The 14,730-nt window shown below is 38.4% G+C and overlaps 1 protein-coding gene across 1 annotated transcript in view; it reads left to right on the top strand.

The window, feature by feature from the left end:
* TM9SF2 (transmembrane 9 superfamily member 2) overlaps nucleotides 1-13,471 on the top strand; it is a 59,963-nt gene extending 46,492 nt beyond the window's left edge. Inside the window, exons 12-17 of the mRNA XM_075918754.2 lie at nucleotides 1,016-1,073; nucleotides 1,694-1,853; nucleotides 3,202-3,353; nucleotides 4,673-4,784; nucleotides 5,381-5,552; nucleotides 12,123-13,471. Of these exons, the coding sequence (XP_075774869.1) occupies nucleotides 1,016-1,073; nucleotides 1,694-1,853; nucleotides 3,202-3,353; nucleotides 4,673-4,784; nucleotides 5,381-5,552; nucleotides 12,123-12,190 (722 nt within the window). The 3' untranslated portion in view covers nucleotides 12,191-13,471. The remainder of the gene's footprint in view (nucleotides 1-1,015; nucleotides 1,074-1,693; nucleotides 1,854-3,201; nucleotides 3,354-4,672; nucleotides 4,785-5,380; nucleotides 5,553-12,122) is intronic.
* The last annotated feature ends 1,259 nt before the right edge of the window (nucleotides 13,472-14,730 follow it).

Below are 14,730 nucleotides of genomic sequence, written 5' to 3'. Positions count from 1 at the left end.
CCGTCGGCTATGTACATTGGACAAACATCTCAGACACTTTGCCAAAGGATCAATGCCCACAAAACAGACATTAGACAGGATCACAAAGAAAAAACAGTTCCTTGCCATTTCAGCCAGAAAGGACACAGTCTCAATGACCTAATCACATGCATCCTACTCCAGAAGACTTTCAAATCTCCACTTGAAAGGGAATTCTCTGAACTGGCATTCATGCTAAAATTCGACACTCTCCGCGGGGGGCTGAACAAAGACCCCAAATACCTTACCCTTTACAAAGATAGCTTCCCCAATTATCACCTCTAATACCATTAGCTCACAGACATCCACCTTTCCCCACCTCTAATGTCATTAATTCACAGGCATTCACCTTCCTTCCCCCCCGCATCCCCCTTCTGTTCTGAAATGTGATTTGTCCTTTTCATATCTGTTCATTTTTTTAATTGTATCGTTTGGTATATATGGTTGAGACTATTTTCTTCCACTATTTGATCTGAGGAAGTGGGTCTGGCCCACGAAAGCTCATCATCTAATAAACTATCTTGTTAGTCTTTAAAGTGCTACATAGTCCTGTATTATTTGTTTCTTTTAATATAGGACGTTAATTACACTATGGATGACTAAGCATCTGATTCTGCTTACATTATGTATGCTTTCTATTGAAACCCTAAATTTGGCCCCTACTAACCCAAAATGCATTTAGCTTTGTAGGGAGGAGAGAAGAAGTGTGTGTATAGTAAGATAACAATTCTGATCCTTAACTTATTTTTTTCCTAGCTGTAGTCTTAAATGTTTATTTTGATAGAAACCTATGTAATGGAGGAGTAATCCAATAAAGCAAATTCAGTTTTCCATAATTAAATATTTTTAGTCTAGTGCTTTGACCTTAATTTATTAGAATTCAAATAATTTTCTGCTGGCCTGCCTGAGTATAATTTTTAAATAATGTACTATTAAAATCAACTGTAATCTGTGCACTTAATACACATTTTGATAGTTCTAAAATATTTTAATACAGCATTTGGTGGTGAGAAATGGAAAACAAATGTCCTGCTGACATCATTCCTTTGTCCAGGGTAAGTTAAATCTCTAAATGACTGTTAAATTTCTGACACAGCTAATTTTTAAAGCTTCCCTTATACCTATAAATCTTTATTATCTTTTTGTGCCTGAGGTCACTTGAACAACAAGGTGCATTTAACAAAGACAAATGTGCTAATTGCTCGCTCTCTAGCTTTTCTGTGAATTTTGTTTACTCTCACTGCATGAAAAGGTAGATTTTGTAGTAGTAGCATGTCAGTAGTAAGTTTTTGAACAGGCACACTTCTTCATATATTTGTTTTTACTCTCTAGGCTGTTTCTCAGACCACACCATAGTTGGTCTTCTATGGTGTCATATACTGTACAACCCTTGTGTTTAAGTAGAAAAATTTATCACAGCAAGCAGTCTTCCCCTGAAGTGCAGTTAAGACAGGCATATATTTGAAACTGCTTGGTTGGAACGTCAGCTCCTGCTGGAGTTCAGTCCCACTGGCTAAGGAAAAAAAGACTAGCTTCACCTCTTCATTTGATATTTTCTGTGTCAATTGGTCTTAACATATATTAACGCTAAGAGATTAATACAATAATATGGTTTCAGTAATGTTAAGATAAATATTATTGGGCATTTTTGTTAAGCGTGTTGTATATTTTTCAGAATTGTATTTGCGGATTTCTTCATCATGAACCTCATTCTTTGGGGAGAAGGATCTTCAGCAGCTATTCCCTTTGGAACTTTGGTTGCTATTCTGGCACTGTGGTTTTGTATATCTGTGCCACTGACGTTTATTGGTGCCTACTTTGGTTTTAAGAAAAACGTAAGTGATTATGTGGGTGTATACTGCATGTACTGTGGCTATTGCAGTAACAGAGTTGAAAAATTCTTCTCTAGCCTCAGTTCCTTTAGCATTTAAATGTTCTAGGGATTCTACTGATTTCTTAAGTCCCTTTTAGACATTTGATACTGAATGGCTACGTCTACACTGGCCCCTTTTCCGAAAGGGGCATGCTAATTTGACAGGTCGTAATAGGGAAATCCGCGGGGGATTTAAATATCCCCCGCGGCATTTAAATAAAAATGTCCGCCGCTTTTTTCCGGCTTTTAGAAAAGCCGGAAAAGAGCGTCTACACTGACCCCGATCCTCCGGAAAAAAGCCCTTTTCCGGAGGATCTCTTATTCCTACTTCAAAGTAGGAAAAGGGGCCAGCGTAGACGTAGCCAATAGGTCTTTTTAGTTTAATTTTAGGTCTTAGTGTGGCTTGGTTTGATCAGTGGATTTTACTCCTGGCGCTTCTTTATATTAATGTTGGGGCATTTTAAATATTGATGAACCTTTCTTTAATTTCTAGTAAGTGTACTGATTGAATGAGAGTAACCACTGTTGAATTTCTTAATTGTTCATTCATTGCTCCCCCAACACCCATTATTCTTAATTCCATTTCATAAACTCTGAAGAAGGGTCGAGGCCTATAATGAAATATTTTGATATTCACTTCCTTAAGTGAAACACAGTGGAAGGCCATGTCTCATGTGGCAAAGATAGATATCTTTAAAAGAAAGACTTCATGGACCATTGGGCACAGTCATTTGTGTTGCCTTTTTATGTGGATTTATGCAAAAATAAAAAGGAACTGCTATCCAAAGCTATTGGTGCCCTTCATGAGTTACAAGAATAAACAAAATTAAATACCACTCATCTACTCTGCAAAACTTCCCTCTGCCATGCAGACCCAATTCATTAGTTTCAGCAGCTTACACTGCAAGATTCTCCTTGTAGAATGCCCTGAAAGTTGAAAACACAGAGCTATTCTAGATTGAGAAGTGCAGTTTATTCTGTAGCTGAGAATTCCTCTTTCAGATAAAGGGGTTCTCTTTCAGTGCCTGAGCTGATAAAACCTGTGGCAGTATGACACAAGCAGTGTTGCAAGAGATCAGTTGCTACATCTTTATTATAGTAATCTTTGAAAAACTGTTACCTAATTTATATTTGCTCTGAGGCTGTTGGCAGCTGGGCTGCAAGAAACAATGACAGCATGGTATTAGATGGCCACAAGTTGGTTGTTAAATACAAATTTAAATAGACTTTCACTACTGCTAGTGTCAGATGTATTTAACCATTTCGTATTTAACTATTACGTATTTAGGAATGTTTTCTTTACTTTAAAGGCTATTGAACACCCAGTTCGTACTAATCAGATTCCTCGTCAGATTCCGGAACAATCATTCTACACAAAACCATTACCTGGTATAATCATGGGAGGGATTCTGCCTTTTGGGTGCATCTTTATACAACTTTTTTTCATTCTTAATAGTATTTGGTAAGTTAACTTTTTTGAACTTCCACAACATGTAAGCTGTTACTGTTCTCTTTGAACCTTTAATTTTCTAGAGAGTTTGACCCTGGTAGTAGTGTTTTCTTAAACATTTCCATTTCTTGTGAATTAATCAATATTTGTCATTTAACATTCTGCCACTCAGAAAGCACTGCTTGTTTTCTTTTTTTCTCGTGTGTGTAGAGAAATATCTTTAGTTCTTACCAGCATATTGCTGTTCTATCCCACTACACCTGTGATTTCATACAGAAGTGCCTCTGCAGCTAACATTATGATAGATATTTGAAAAAATGGAACAGTATATTACATTGTTATTGCTTCAGGAGAACTGATTCTCTCTCTCCCCTTCCCCCCCCCCCCCCATCTTCATATAGGCATTAAGGACTAGTCCATTTGACCTTTCAAAATAACCCACTGAATACTCATCCCATGTCAGATGTGTACTCTGAGTGTGCTAACACGACGTTTCTCAACCAGTGGTACGAGTACCCTTAGCGGTAATTAAGAGAAGTCTGGGGGATACGTTAACACAATTGAAATTTTGAGAAAATTGAATTTGTTTTAAGTTTTACGGTGCTTTATTTTTGTACTTTTTACACCCAAAAATATCATCGCCTGCCCAGTTTCGATTAAGTTGTTTAAACAAATGTGTTGCGATGGTAGAAAAAAATGTTGTGTTTGCAAACTGTAGGTACTAGCGGGTACTTTTTTTTTTAAAGTGGGGGTTCTTCATAAAAAAGGTTGAGAAACACTGTGCCAACAAACTGCTCTATTATGAGAAATCTGCCATTCTTCTGGCACAATCTAGTTATCTAATCTAGAAGTAGGTGGCACCAATACACTAATCTAAAGTATTGGCATTACATATGTTTTACTGTCCTGCCCCTTTCTGACTGAAATGTGGATTGAAATCCTGGCCCTACTGAAGTCAGTGGGAGCTTTGCCATTCAATGGACTTCAATGGAACCAGGGTTTCACTGATAGTGTCTCCAGTCAATTTCTCTCTCCTTATGAACCTTCACATCTAAGAAAAGTTTTAGGTATTGAGCTTTTTTTTGCTTTCCATTTTACAGTGGAGCTGCTGAATCAAGCATTCCCAATTTGAAAAGCAAAGGACAAGTTAACTTCCACTTGTGTCCACATCATTGACACACTACCCTCATGAGAGAGAGAGGAAATACTGTTTAAACTTCAGGCTATATTAAATATGAACATCTTGTAATAGTACTGTTTTATCATATTGCAATGTATTTTAGAGGAAAGATAAAATGCTATTTTTTTTAAATCCTCTGTTTTGATTGTAGGTCCCATCAGATGTATTACATGTTTGGTTTCCTATTTCTTGTGTTCATTATTTTGGTCATTACATGTTCTGAGGCCACCATACTGCTTTGCTATTTCCATCTATGTGCAGAGGTAAGAAGTATTCTTCGCTATTTATACTTCATACAATATCCAGGACATTTTCACAAAATCCTACTTCTGTAACTGGAAATATTATTATTCTAGAATTTTAACTCTACTTGGATAGCTCAGATCCTGTTAAGATCAGCTAAATTGTGATTGGACACTCATTACTTCTAAATAAGAGTTCTTATTACAAATATTATTTTGAATTAGTTTGTACTCAGAGTACGATGGAGCTCCTCTTAAGTTATCCATCTCATTATTTTCTGTAGACATCAGTTGACTAGATAGAAGCCTTACTTTGTCAAAAGTATTTTCTTTCCGTGTGTATGCTTGTCCTTATGATATTTGCATGCACCCTAAAAAAAGGCTCTTGTTACTTGGTCTCTTATGTTTTTGGCCTTTTTAGTGTAGATCTTTTACTTTCTTATTCAATAGTATGTGGATCACATACTGTGATAGTATGTGATCCACAGTAGTAAAATTGTATCTTTAGCTGTTTAATGTTAAATACCCAGTAGGAAAAGTTCACCTGAGTTTTGCATCTAGTAATTGGCAATGTTTGGGTTTTCAGGAACTATTACTTATGTTTTCTTTTCTTCTAGGATTATCACTGGCAGTGGCGCTCATTCCTTACCAGTGGTTTTACTGCAGTTTATTTTCTGATATATGCAATACACTATTTCTTTTCTAAACTGCAAATCACAGGGACAGCAAGTACCATTTTGTACTTTGGTTACACCATGATAATGGTTTTGATCTTCTTTCTTTTTACAGGTATGTATATTGAAACCTTAATGCTTGATATTACTAGCTCTACTTTTAGTTGAGTGCAGTGGAACACTAAAAATATAAGTAAAAAATACCTGGATATTTCTGTGAAACAATAGCTGAACATTTAAACACTTGATTTCAGGTCAACTATTATTATTACACTAATGTATTTTGCTATAAACTCTGTACCCAGAAATCTCAGCCTCTGACTTCAGAGGATTAGAATAGTAACTGAAAAATCAAAGGTTAGTACAGTAAACTAATAGATCATTTGTGTTCACCTAATATTGCTGTTAGTAGCTCCTGCTGTTCGAAGTACGCTGCCTTTTAGCACATGCCTGAAATTGTCTTCCAAACATTCAGGCTTGAAATGTGGAGGGCTTTCCAAGGTTACAAGCACCAAAGTTTTTTAAATAGTAACCATATTAGGTACAAAAAATTCAAAAGGCTCATTTTATTAACTGCACATTTCCAGCATTTGTAAACTGATATCCCCTGCCCACCTGTAAGTTAAATACCTTAGCCTTAGTATTTCTGTAAGTCACAATTTATTATCTCCCTATTTGAATTCTATATATTACACATGAACCGCTTTAATCCAGCCAACCCTGGGAAACTGGGAATGCTAGTTTAAAGATTTTGCTGGACAAGGGAGGGCACTGCAGGGTCTGGGCATGAGGGGGATGAGGCACTTACCCGGCTCCCTGCTCCCAGAAACACACATGGCTTCATGCCCCAGGCCGTTTCCAGGTACTGCCCCTCATCCACTATAGGAGCAGCAGGGAAAACCCCACGGGAAGGACGTCACTGCACTGCCATTACTCCAGCTGGGGAAGGGAGAGTGGCAGCACACAGAGCCACTTCCTTCTCCATACTCCCAGTGCTCCTGAATTAAGGACACCCAGAGTACGGAGGTTAAAGTGTAATAGGTTACCCTCTTCCAACATACAAGTTGGAAGTTCTGTTCTTTTATTCTGACATCCTGCTTCTAGATCATACATGAGGGTCAGCTCTCCTATTACTGAGAACTCTAGGCTTGGTTCTTTTAGAAAACTTTCATTACTCTAATGTAGACCAGTTTTTAAATAGACTTAATTACATTGATTCAGACTTCTAATATATAGATATGATATAAATATGCATTTAAAACCTGTTTAAACTTTCCTTAAATGCATTGATTTTAAATTTCACTAACACTTTGTTCAGTGCAAACCAGACCTCTGTTATATTGTAATATTGGCCAGACGCCTAAGTGTATCTGCTTCACTGATAGTCTAGAGAATTATAATATTATACAGTCCATTCTAGTCATGATGGCTGTAGGCCCCAGAATACTGCATATAGTCAGGTATGGACTTTACTTCAGTTCTCTTCTCCAAGGAGGGCTGGTGGTAGACCCAGCATGATAGCCTCTTTGCATCTCAGGTAACATGCACCTGCCAGCTTCCACTTGCCCTTCATCTCTCAGATCAGTCAACATGTCAGAAGATGTAATCTGAGGACATTAAAATATAACCAGTGTATTTCCTGTTGCTCTACCCGCTCAGCCTGGGTTATGAATGGTGCACCAGCAGCTGACCATCAGCAATAGGCTGTGCAGTTTCTGATGATAATTATGAGGGCCTTTTTCAGTATGGGTTCAGGACAAAAAGTACAGGTTGGAGCTCTCTGATCCGGCACCCTCGGGACTTGAATGGCCCCGAACCATATGGAGCTTTCCAGGCCAGGGGAGGTTAAGGCTCTTCTCTGGGCCATGGGCATCCCCAGAGCCTGGGCTTCGCTCCCTGCTGCTGGCCCCATGCTGGAGCTCCCAGGGAGTCAGCCTCCTCAGGCTGGGATTCCCCCAAGCCACTGGCAGCCCCTCTCCAGCAGGGTTCCTGGAGGGGCTGGGGCTTCCCACTGCCACTGGGGTTCTGGACCACTCCTGCCAGGGGTCTCTTCCCCCCCCTTCCCCTCCGCCCCTGGCACTGCCGGCCCTGCTTCTACCAGGGTTCCTGGCTGAGGATTCCCCACACCTACTGTCAGCTTGGCTACTGCCTGGGTTCCCAGCCAGGACTGGGGATTCCTTTCAGCTGCCACCGGGGTTCCCCAGCCTGGGCCTCCCCAGGACTGGACTTCCCACCCACTGTAGGGCCAGCCCACCTGGGGCTCCCCAGCACCAATGGGACTCCCAGCTGACTCATGTACCTCGCCTCCATGGCTCTGTTGTCCAGCAATATCTGTGGTCCCTCCTTCCGGACCACGGATATTGCGGGACCAAAGAGTCCTGGATTTGGAAGGTTCAACCTATATAAGCATCTTACCTTTTATCTGCTATGACACTTTCCCCAATAATCTTTTGTACCTGATACTGAGCTCAAGGGGATGTGAGTTATATTAGACAAATACAATATACTTCTGGAATTCATATGCTTAATTTTATGTGGTACTAAGTTAGTGTCTCTGACTTGAAGTTTGGTAAGGATACAAATTGATATTCATACTTTAATTGAACACTTCCTATTTATAGTGCTCAGATTTTTTGAAATTTTGTAATCCTTGAATGTTGGTAAACGAGGTCAAATGCTCAAGCATAGTTCTAAATTCACTCTTTTGGTCTTAGAATAACATCCGTACTAGAATAGATTTCAGTCTTCTGTTTGTTCCAGTTCTTTTAAAAATCGATGCTCTCTAAAAACTATGGGGTTACTGAAATATGTTAGGAATAAGTGTTTAAATAAAGAAGGAGGGTTAAGAGGTATGTTCTTATCAAAACTCTAAATGAAATAGCTATTTACCAAAAACTGTTACTAAAGGCAAGTAGCTTCCTATGTCAAGATGATAAAGAAGATAAAAGGAAAAAATTGTAATTGTTGTATCAAAACTGTTCTGCTGCTGCTTACTCATCTGTTAAAAATTGTCAGTATCAGGAGGGGCTTTGATGGTGCCCTGCTGCTATGTCAGTGTAACACATGCTTCAGGCACTTGGTTCCATACTGCATTCCAGGTCATTGATCAAACTCAGCAGGCAGGATACTGGGAGCTACATGATAAATCTTTGTGATTCACAGCTGGGCCCACCACTAGTATCATAGTAAATGAGTCAGTTAAACATCACTAGTTTAGCAAGCGTGAAAAAAAATTACCATGATATCATTCATGATTCTTCACAGGATTTTACAGCAATGAGTTACTGCTGCATTTTCATCATGAACCTTGTCAAAAATTAAATCCGTAACTGTTGTCTTAAATATTAGTTGGCCCTTACACAAGTTAACGCTACAATAATTCTAGGTATACTAAGGCAAGATCAGCTATCTGCCTGGCTTTTGTCCTGGCCTGATATTTCTGGGAATATGAGGTTCTCGTAACAGGTGTTATTGAAACCTCTGTGTCAACCATTTTTCTGGCATTAGCTGTAATTTGAAGAAATAATATGTCTCCTTACTGAAAAAGGGTGGATAGAACTATTCTTAATTGCAAATTAAAAAGCCCTCTCAGACATCAAGGAAGGAATTCTCCCATAAATCAGTCTTTGTTTTGAAACTTCAATTCAAATGTGTCTTGAGAATTAAACCTCTTTCAGTATATGATAAAATACTAGAGGGCTGTGCCCTGATCGCTGTGCTTGCTAACCCCCCTCTCTTTGGCTGCAAAAGGAGCTGCCCCCTGCTCGCTACCCTCGCCAACCCCCTTCTCTGTGGCTGCTGTCACTGTTCCTGTGGACTTTTCGATGTCTTTTTAAACTTCATTGTCTTTGAGCATTTTTTACATTATAACATTAACAGAACAGCAGTTAAACTTATATTCTGAACTGTAGTGTTGGAAAATCCACACCTCCGTTTTGAACAGCAGACATTAAAAAATGAAGTTTGAAAGCCTTAGGTCCACTCAAGAATTAGGTGTCCATTAAAATTTTTGTAAACATCCTTATTTATATTAGATTAGTAATATAAAAATCTGCCCTGCTTGATATTCATGTCCTGCATGACATATTTAAATTCTACATAATCTAAGATGCTGCTTCAGTTGGAGAGCCCAGAGGGATTCTGCTTCAGGCACACATGCACCCTGTCTTTGATTGGAGATTTTTGGTGGCAGTGCACATTCAGAGTGTGTCCTACACATCTTTTTGCCCCCTAAAAAGGCTATAGATGCCTCAACTCCTTTTCAGCTGCCTTCCATCAGAGATGGAATTTCATGTGTGCCTGTTTTCTCTTGAGTTAAAACAGTATATAGGGTTTGTTCTTTTGTACTTTATAGTTGTTGGAACTGTTACCATTTTCTCCACTCCCCCACCCCTCCACTTCGCCTGCCTCAAATATTTTCCCCTATCAATGTGTCTGTATTTTTTCCCTTGAATCTGGAACGCCAGACTCCCTGGGCTTTTAAAAGGGGTCTCCAATGTCAAGAAGCTATTCCTGTCCACCACAGGTATTTTCAATGCATGCGTTGCTTGGGAGACTCTCATATACCTAGCAAATGCTAGATTCTTTCTTTAAAATCAGGAGAATTAAGTCTGAACTATTGATGATGAGGGAGAGCCTTAGGATCAGTTTGGATCTGGATACAGAACCCCCCTGTCCAAGAGATCTTTTTGCTTCAGTTAGCACCCCGTCTTTGACAAGATCAGGGTCAGAGAGAGCTTCCAAGGTGAAAGCTGTTGTCTTAGAATACCATTTGAATCAGAATGTTTTGCAACTCCAGTCATGGCTCTTCAGTGGTTATTGGGACTATAGACATCCAGTTCATTGGGCATAGAACGTGTTAAATAGCAGGAGGAATTTACAAGAGACACTTAACTTCCAGAAATAGAGAAGATTTCTTCATTGGTATCACCATCTTTTTACCTGGCCAATTGTCTTTCAATAGCCATGGATTATTTGTTGGAATTGAAAACCTTGGGTCTCTCTGAGTTCTATCAAGTTTCACTTTTATTGTCAATAACAGCTTTCTACTTACCAGTAGATAGTTTCTCCATTTTTGCACATCTGACCAGGATGAGGTTCCTGAATTATCATTGTAACCTTTCTCTGCAAATTAGAGAGAGAGAGCCTACTCTGCTTAGGGTTTCAACCTTACTCTCAACAGGTGTCTTAATTCAGAGGCTGGGTCAGCCAGACAATGCTCTCAGGTTCAGAGGGTAATCAAAAAGGCACAAATTGCTTAATGCAAATAAATGAAAGGTTTATTAGATATTACAGGTGATAGAAAAAGAGAAGGTTTACAACATCCCTTTGACTTGCTGGGAACTCCACAAGGCACCTTGTACAGTTCCAGGTCCTTCAGAAAGTCCAAAGGGCGTTGGCAACATTAAGTGATATATAGCCTGTACACAAAATGCTAGAAGCAGCAACTAACGCTGTGCTAAAGATGAAACCAAAACAAACACCTGCCTCTGATGTGATTCCCATGGGCTGGCATGTTCCCCCCTGAAGCTTATCTAAACTATGCGGTGAACTCCCCCACACTAGGCACAGCCTATCACTCTAACAAGCTAGCTAGCTAGGAATTTTCCTTGCTAACTGCAGGCCAAAGCCTGTTTTCTAGTTTGCAGACATGAGAACTGGGAAGATTCACTAACTCCTTGAAATACAACAACAGGTAGTTGCTCAGAAAGCTTTCTCATGAAACAGTGTGGTGTCTCCCACATTGTTCTATGAAGATGGCCTTTTTGGTGGCCTTCTCTTCTGCACAGTATTGGGAACATTGGGATGCTAGTGGTATGCTCTCTATTGTGTGTTCCAAGGAAAATGTATCATTTTGATCCTTTCCAAATTTTTAACCTAAAGTTTCTTATGAGTTTCATGTTAACCAGACTATTCACCTTCCAGTTTTCTTTTCTAAGCTGCAATAGCTTCTTCAGTAGACTATCTTCCATACACTGGTTGATAAAATTGGCCTTTTACTTGGTCAAAGCCAGAGTATTCAGGAAGTATCTTAGACTTTTGTTGCTATTCTGGATAGGTCTAGAGGATCAATGTAATACTATCTTTATACGTTTGCATGTAGTTTGAAACAGAAATGTGAATTGCTTTGCACATGCTTAATCTAATTATTGCATCAACTGAATAGTGTAATGACCAACTGAATGTCATTACATAGCTGATCACTTGAGCAGATGCAGTAGGGAATGGTGTAGTTGGGGAGCCAAAAGGGAAATATTTTAAGGAGGGAAATGAAGGGCTGGGGGGATATGGAAGAAGGGAGTGAAGGGAAAGAAAAATGAAGAACATAAATGGTACTGGTCTTGAAGATGAGTATATACTTCCACTGGATGTAATGAAGCACTTAACCAAATTTCAATCAAATTTTTGTTCATTAATATATAAATGACATAGTCTATCTTTGTGCAGGCTTTCCATTGACATCAGTAATTAATAAGTTGTGGAGGGTAGCATAGTCCTAAATTTATAGGCTAGTCTACAAAATAATGTAATTTGGTCCTACACACAGAATGAGTTTCTAATTTGTTAGATCTTATATTAGTTGTGATAATGTGCAACTTGGTTTTGAAAGAGAAAATTCTAGCTACATGAACACTTTCATATTTGTGAATCTGCTTCTTGAAAAACTTTTTTTTTTTTTTTGTAGGCACAATTGGATTCTTTGCATGTTTTTGGTTTGTTACCAAAATTTACAGTGTGGTGAAAGTTGACTGAAGAAACCAGAGACTGAAAGTTGGCACAGAAAAGATTTAATCTTCATTAACATAATTTAAAGACCTGTTTTTGGTGATGAACTTAAGCTTTATCAGAAATATTGGCATTCTGTTCCTTGGGAATGATATTGAGTACACCTTCTCAAAACACTTTTTCCACAAAAGCGTTTGTATTGTGATTTAACAATCTGTTTTCATTCAAATCTTCTTAATGAAGACCAGAGTTAAATATTGTATGCATTTGTAAATATAACTATGCTGTAATAGAAACATTAAATTCTAATGACAGAATAGAAATGGCTGTATTACACAAAGATATTGCTGATTAAATTGTAAATAGGATTTTCTAGACTTGGTAGGTGGGATGAACTATTTTTCTTTTGAAGGAAATGAACTTTTTATCATACTAACTTTAACAGATGTCTCCAAGTTGCTGTTTTGGATGTGGCTTTTATTTTGTACTAGTGATATGTTCATAAATATTCCAATTTCTGTGACTTCATTAGTTTCAGTGTTATTGGCCTTTTAAACTATGTGCCTCTGAGTCTTTGACTTTATAAATTCATAACCTGTTGTAAAATGTCTTCAATGGGTAATTACATAAGTTTATGAAGTTATGTAAATACAAATATATTGACAAGGGAGGTTTAAAATTATGTGAAATCTTATTGAATTTTACTGTATTTCATTAATGTATATTGACTCATCTTTTGACCCTAGGGGAAAATATCAGTTATGTCCTAATTAATGTTAACATGATTGTGGTGCATGAAAATGAAATTAGACAACTACATGTATGCACCACAGGATTAATCCAACCCTTACCCAAGCTACTTTTTCTATGAAAACATCATCATAAGTGGAGAAGATCATTCTCTGCTGATTTTTCTTAACTGATCTTAATAATGCATAAACCAACTGTGGCTACATCTATTTAAGCCAAAAAACCTGAAAGAACAACACAAAAAGAACCACTGTTTTTGCCTCGTTAAGAGAAAACTAGATAGTTCCAGATGACTGACTAGAGTTAATTATTCCACAGTAAATGTTAACAATTGAAATGTTATCTGATTCAATAATTTAGATGAACAGTATTATGAATCAAACAGCAAGAGCAGCATGTTTCCCACCATATGATACAATTTTATTAAACTGCATGTACTAGTTGTCACTCAAATTATATTTTGTTTGATTTTTTTAATGGTATGCTTTTGTAAAAGATCTTGCCCTAATGATGATTGAATGCTGAATTAATAAAAATATCATTGGTTAAGGTAACTTATTATTAACGTATCCAATCTGATATGTAAACTACTTAAGATAAAACAATTTTCCAAGTTTTCTGTTTAAAAATAAAATACAAATTGGGATAACTTTTGTATTCTTAGGTCATCTGGTTAAAACTTAATTTTGAAATATTTAGACCCCTATTAATTTATAAAACTGGATATATTTGCAAAGTGACAAGTATGCATATCTATCACATCTAAAAAATGTAAACATTTTAATTCAGTGAAATTGGACTGTGCCCAACTGATTAATGTATAAGCAAAAGTTTATAGGTTAATGCTATAGACTACACACATTTCTCTTCTCCCCTCTGCCAGTAAATTTTTTAGCAGCCTGGCCAGAAGCCCAGCTCAGTCCTGACTTGCGATGGTTCTGGGTCCTACCCCTGCTGTGGCTCTGCATTTAAAGTGTATTGGGAGTCGGGCAGGCAGACAGCCCCACTCAGTTCTGGCTCACACCAGGTCTGGGAGCCCCAGCAGTGCGGGGTGGCAGCAGCCCCCTCTCCGACGCCCCGCCCCCCCCAAGGGCTGCTGCCACCCTGTACTGCTGCCTCTTTATCAGAGGCAACAGCACAGGGTGACAGGTTTTTAAACTGGCTCCCCTCGCAGACCAGCTCCTACCTGGCACAGGCAGCAGCATGGAATGGCAGGGGACTCCTTGGGAGTGAGGCATACTAGCTGCTGGCCTTGCCCCCAGGGTCTATAGAATAGTTGACTATCTGATAAGAATTCATGAAGTTACACGACTGTTCAAGTAACCAATATTAACATCCCTAGTGCCCACAACAAACAGTATTTACTTCTTAAAAGTATAAATACACCGCTTACCACAACATCCTAACTCTGACCCCTGCATTGTTATATATTTTGTTACTTTGATTTAGGGATAGCTTTAAATGGATAATTTAAATGCATTAATAGAAAGGGCTTTTCTTTTTCTAAAATAGCTATAATTAGAGCCCATCAGAAATTTGCCAATGAAACTGATTTCCATAAAAAAAGTCAGTTGACCAAAAGCAATTGGTTTCTGTGCAGCCTAGATCATTTTCATCATGCTGTTTTCACTATTGATCAGCACAACTCATGTCAATTTGTTTGGGCTAGTCTGCACTACCTTGTTATTGGCATGACTATGGCTACTTAAAAATACACTGGGCCAGCAGGAAAGTGACTCCCACTAGTACAGTCCTATGTAGACGCCACTTTAAGTTGATGTAACTTTTGTCAGTTGGGAGTGCCTTTTTCACCCCCG

The sequence above is a fragment of the Pelodiscus sinensis genome, chromosome 1 (genome assembly GCF_052426305.1).
Source record: "Pelodiscus sinensis isolate ZL-2025 chromosome 1, ASM5242630v1, whole genome shotgun sequence".
NCBI lineage: Eukaryota > Metazoa > Chordata > Testudines > Trionychidae > Pelodiscus > Pelodiscus sinensis.
Note: the sequence above shows the minus strand (reverse complement) of the source record. Positions and strands in the feature narration are given on the sequence as shown.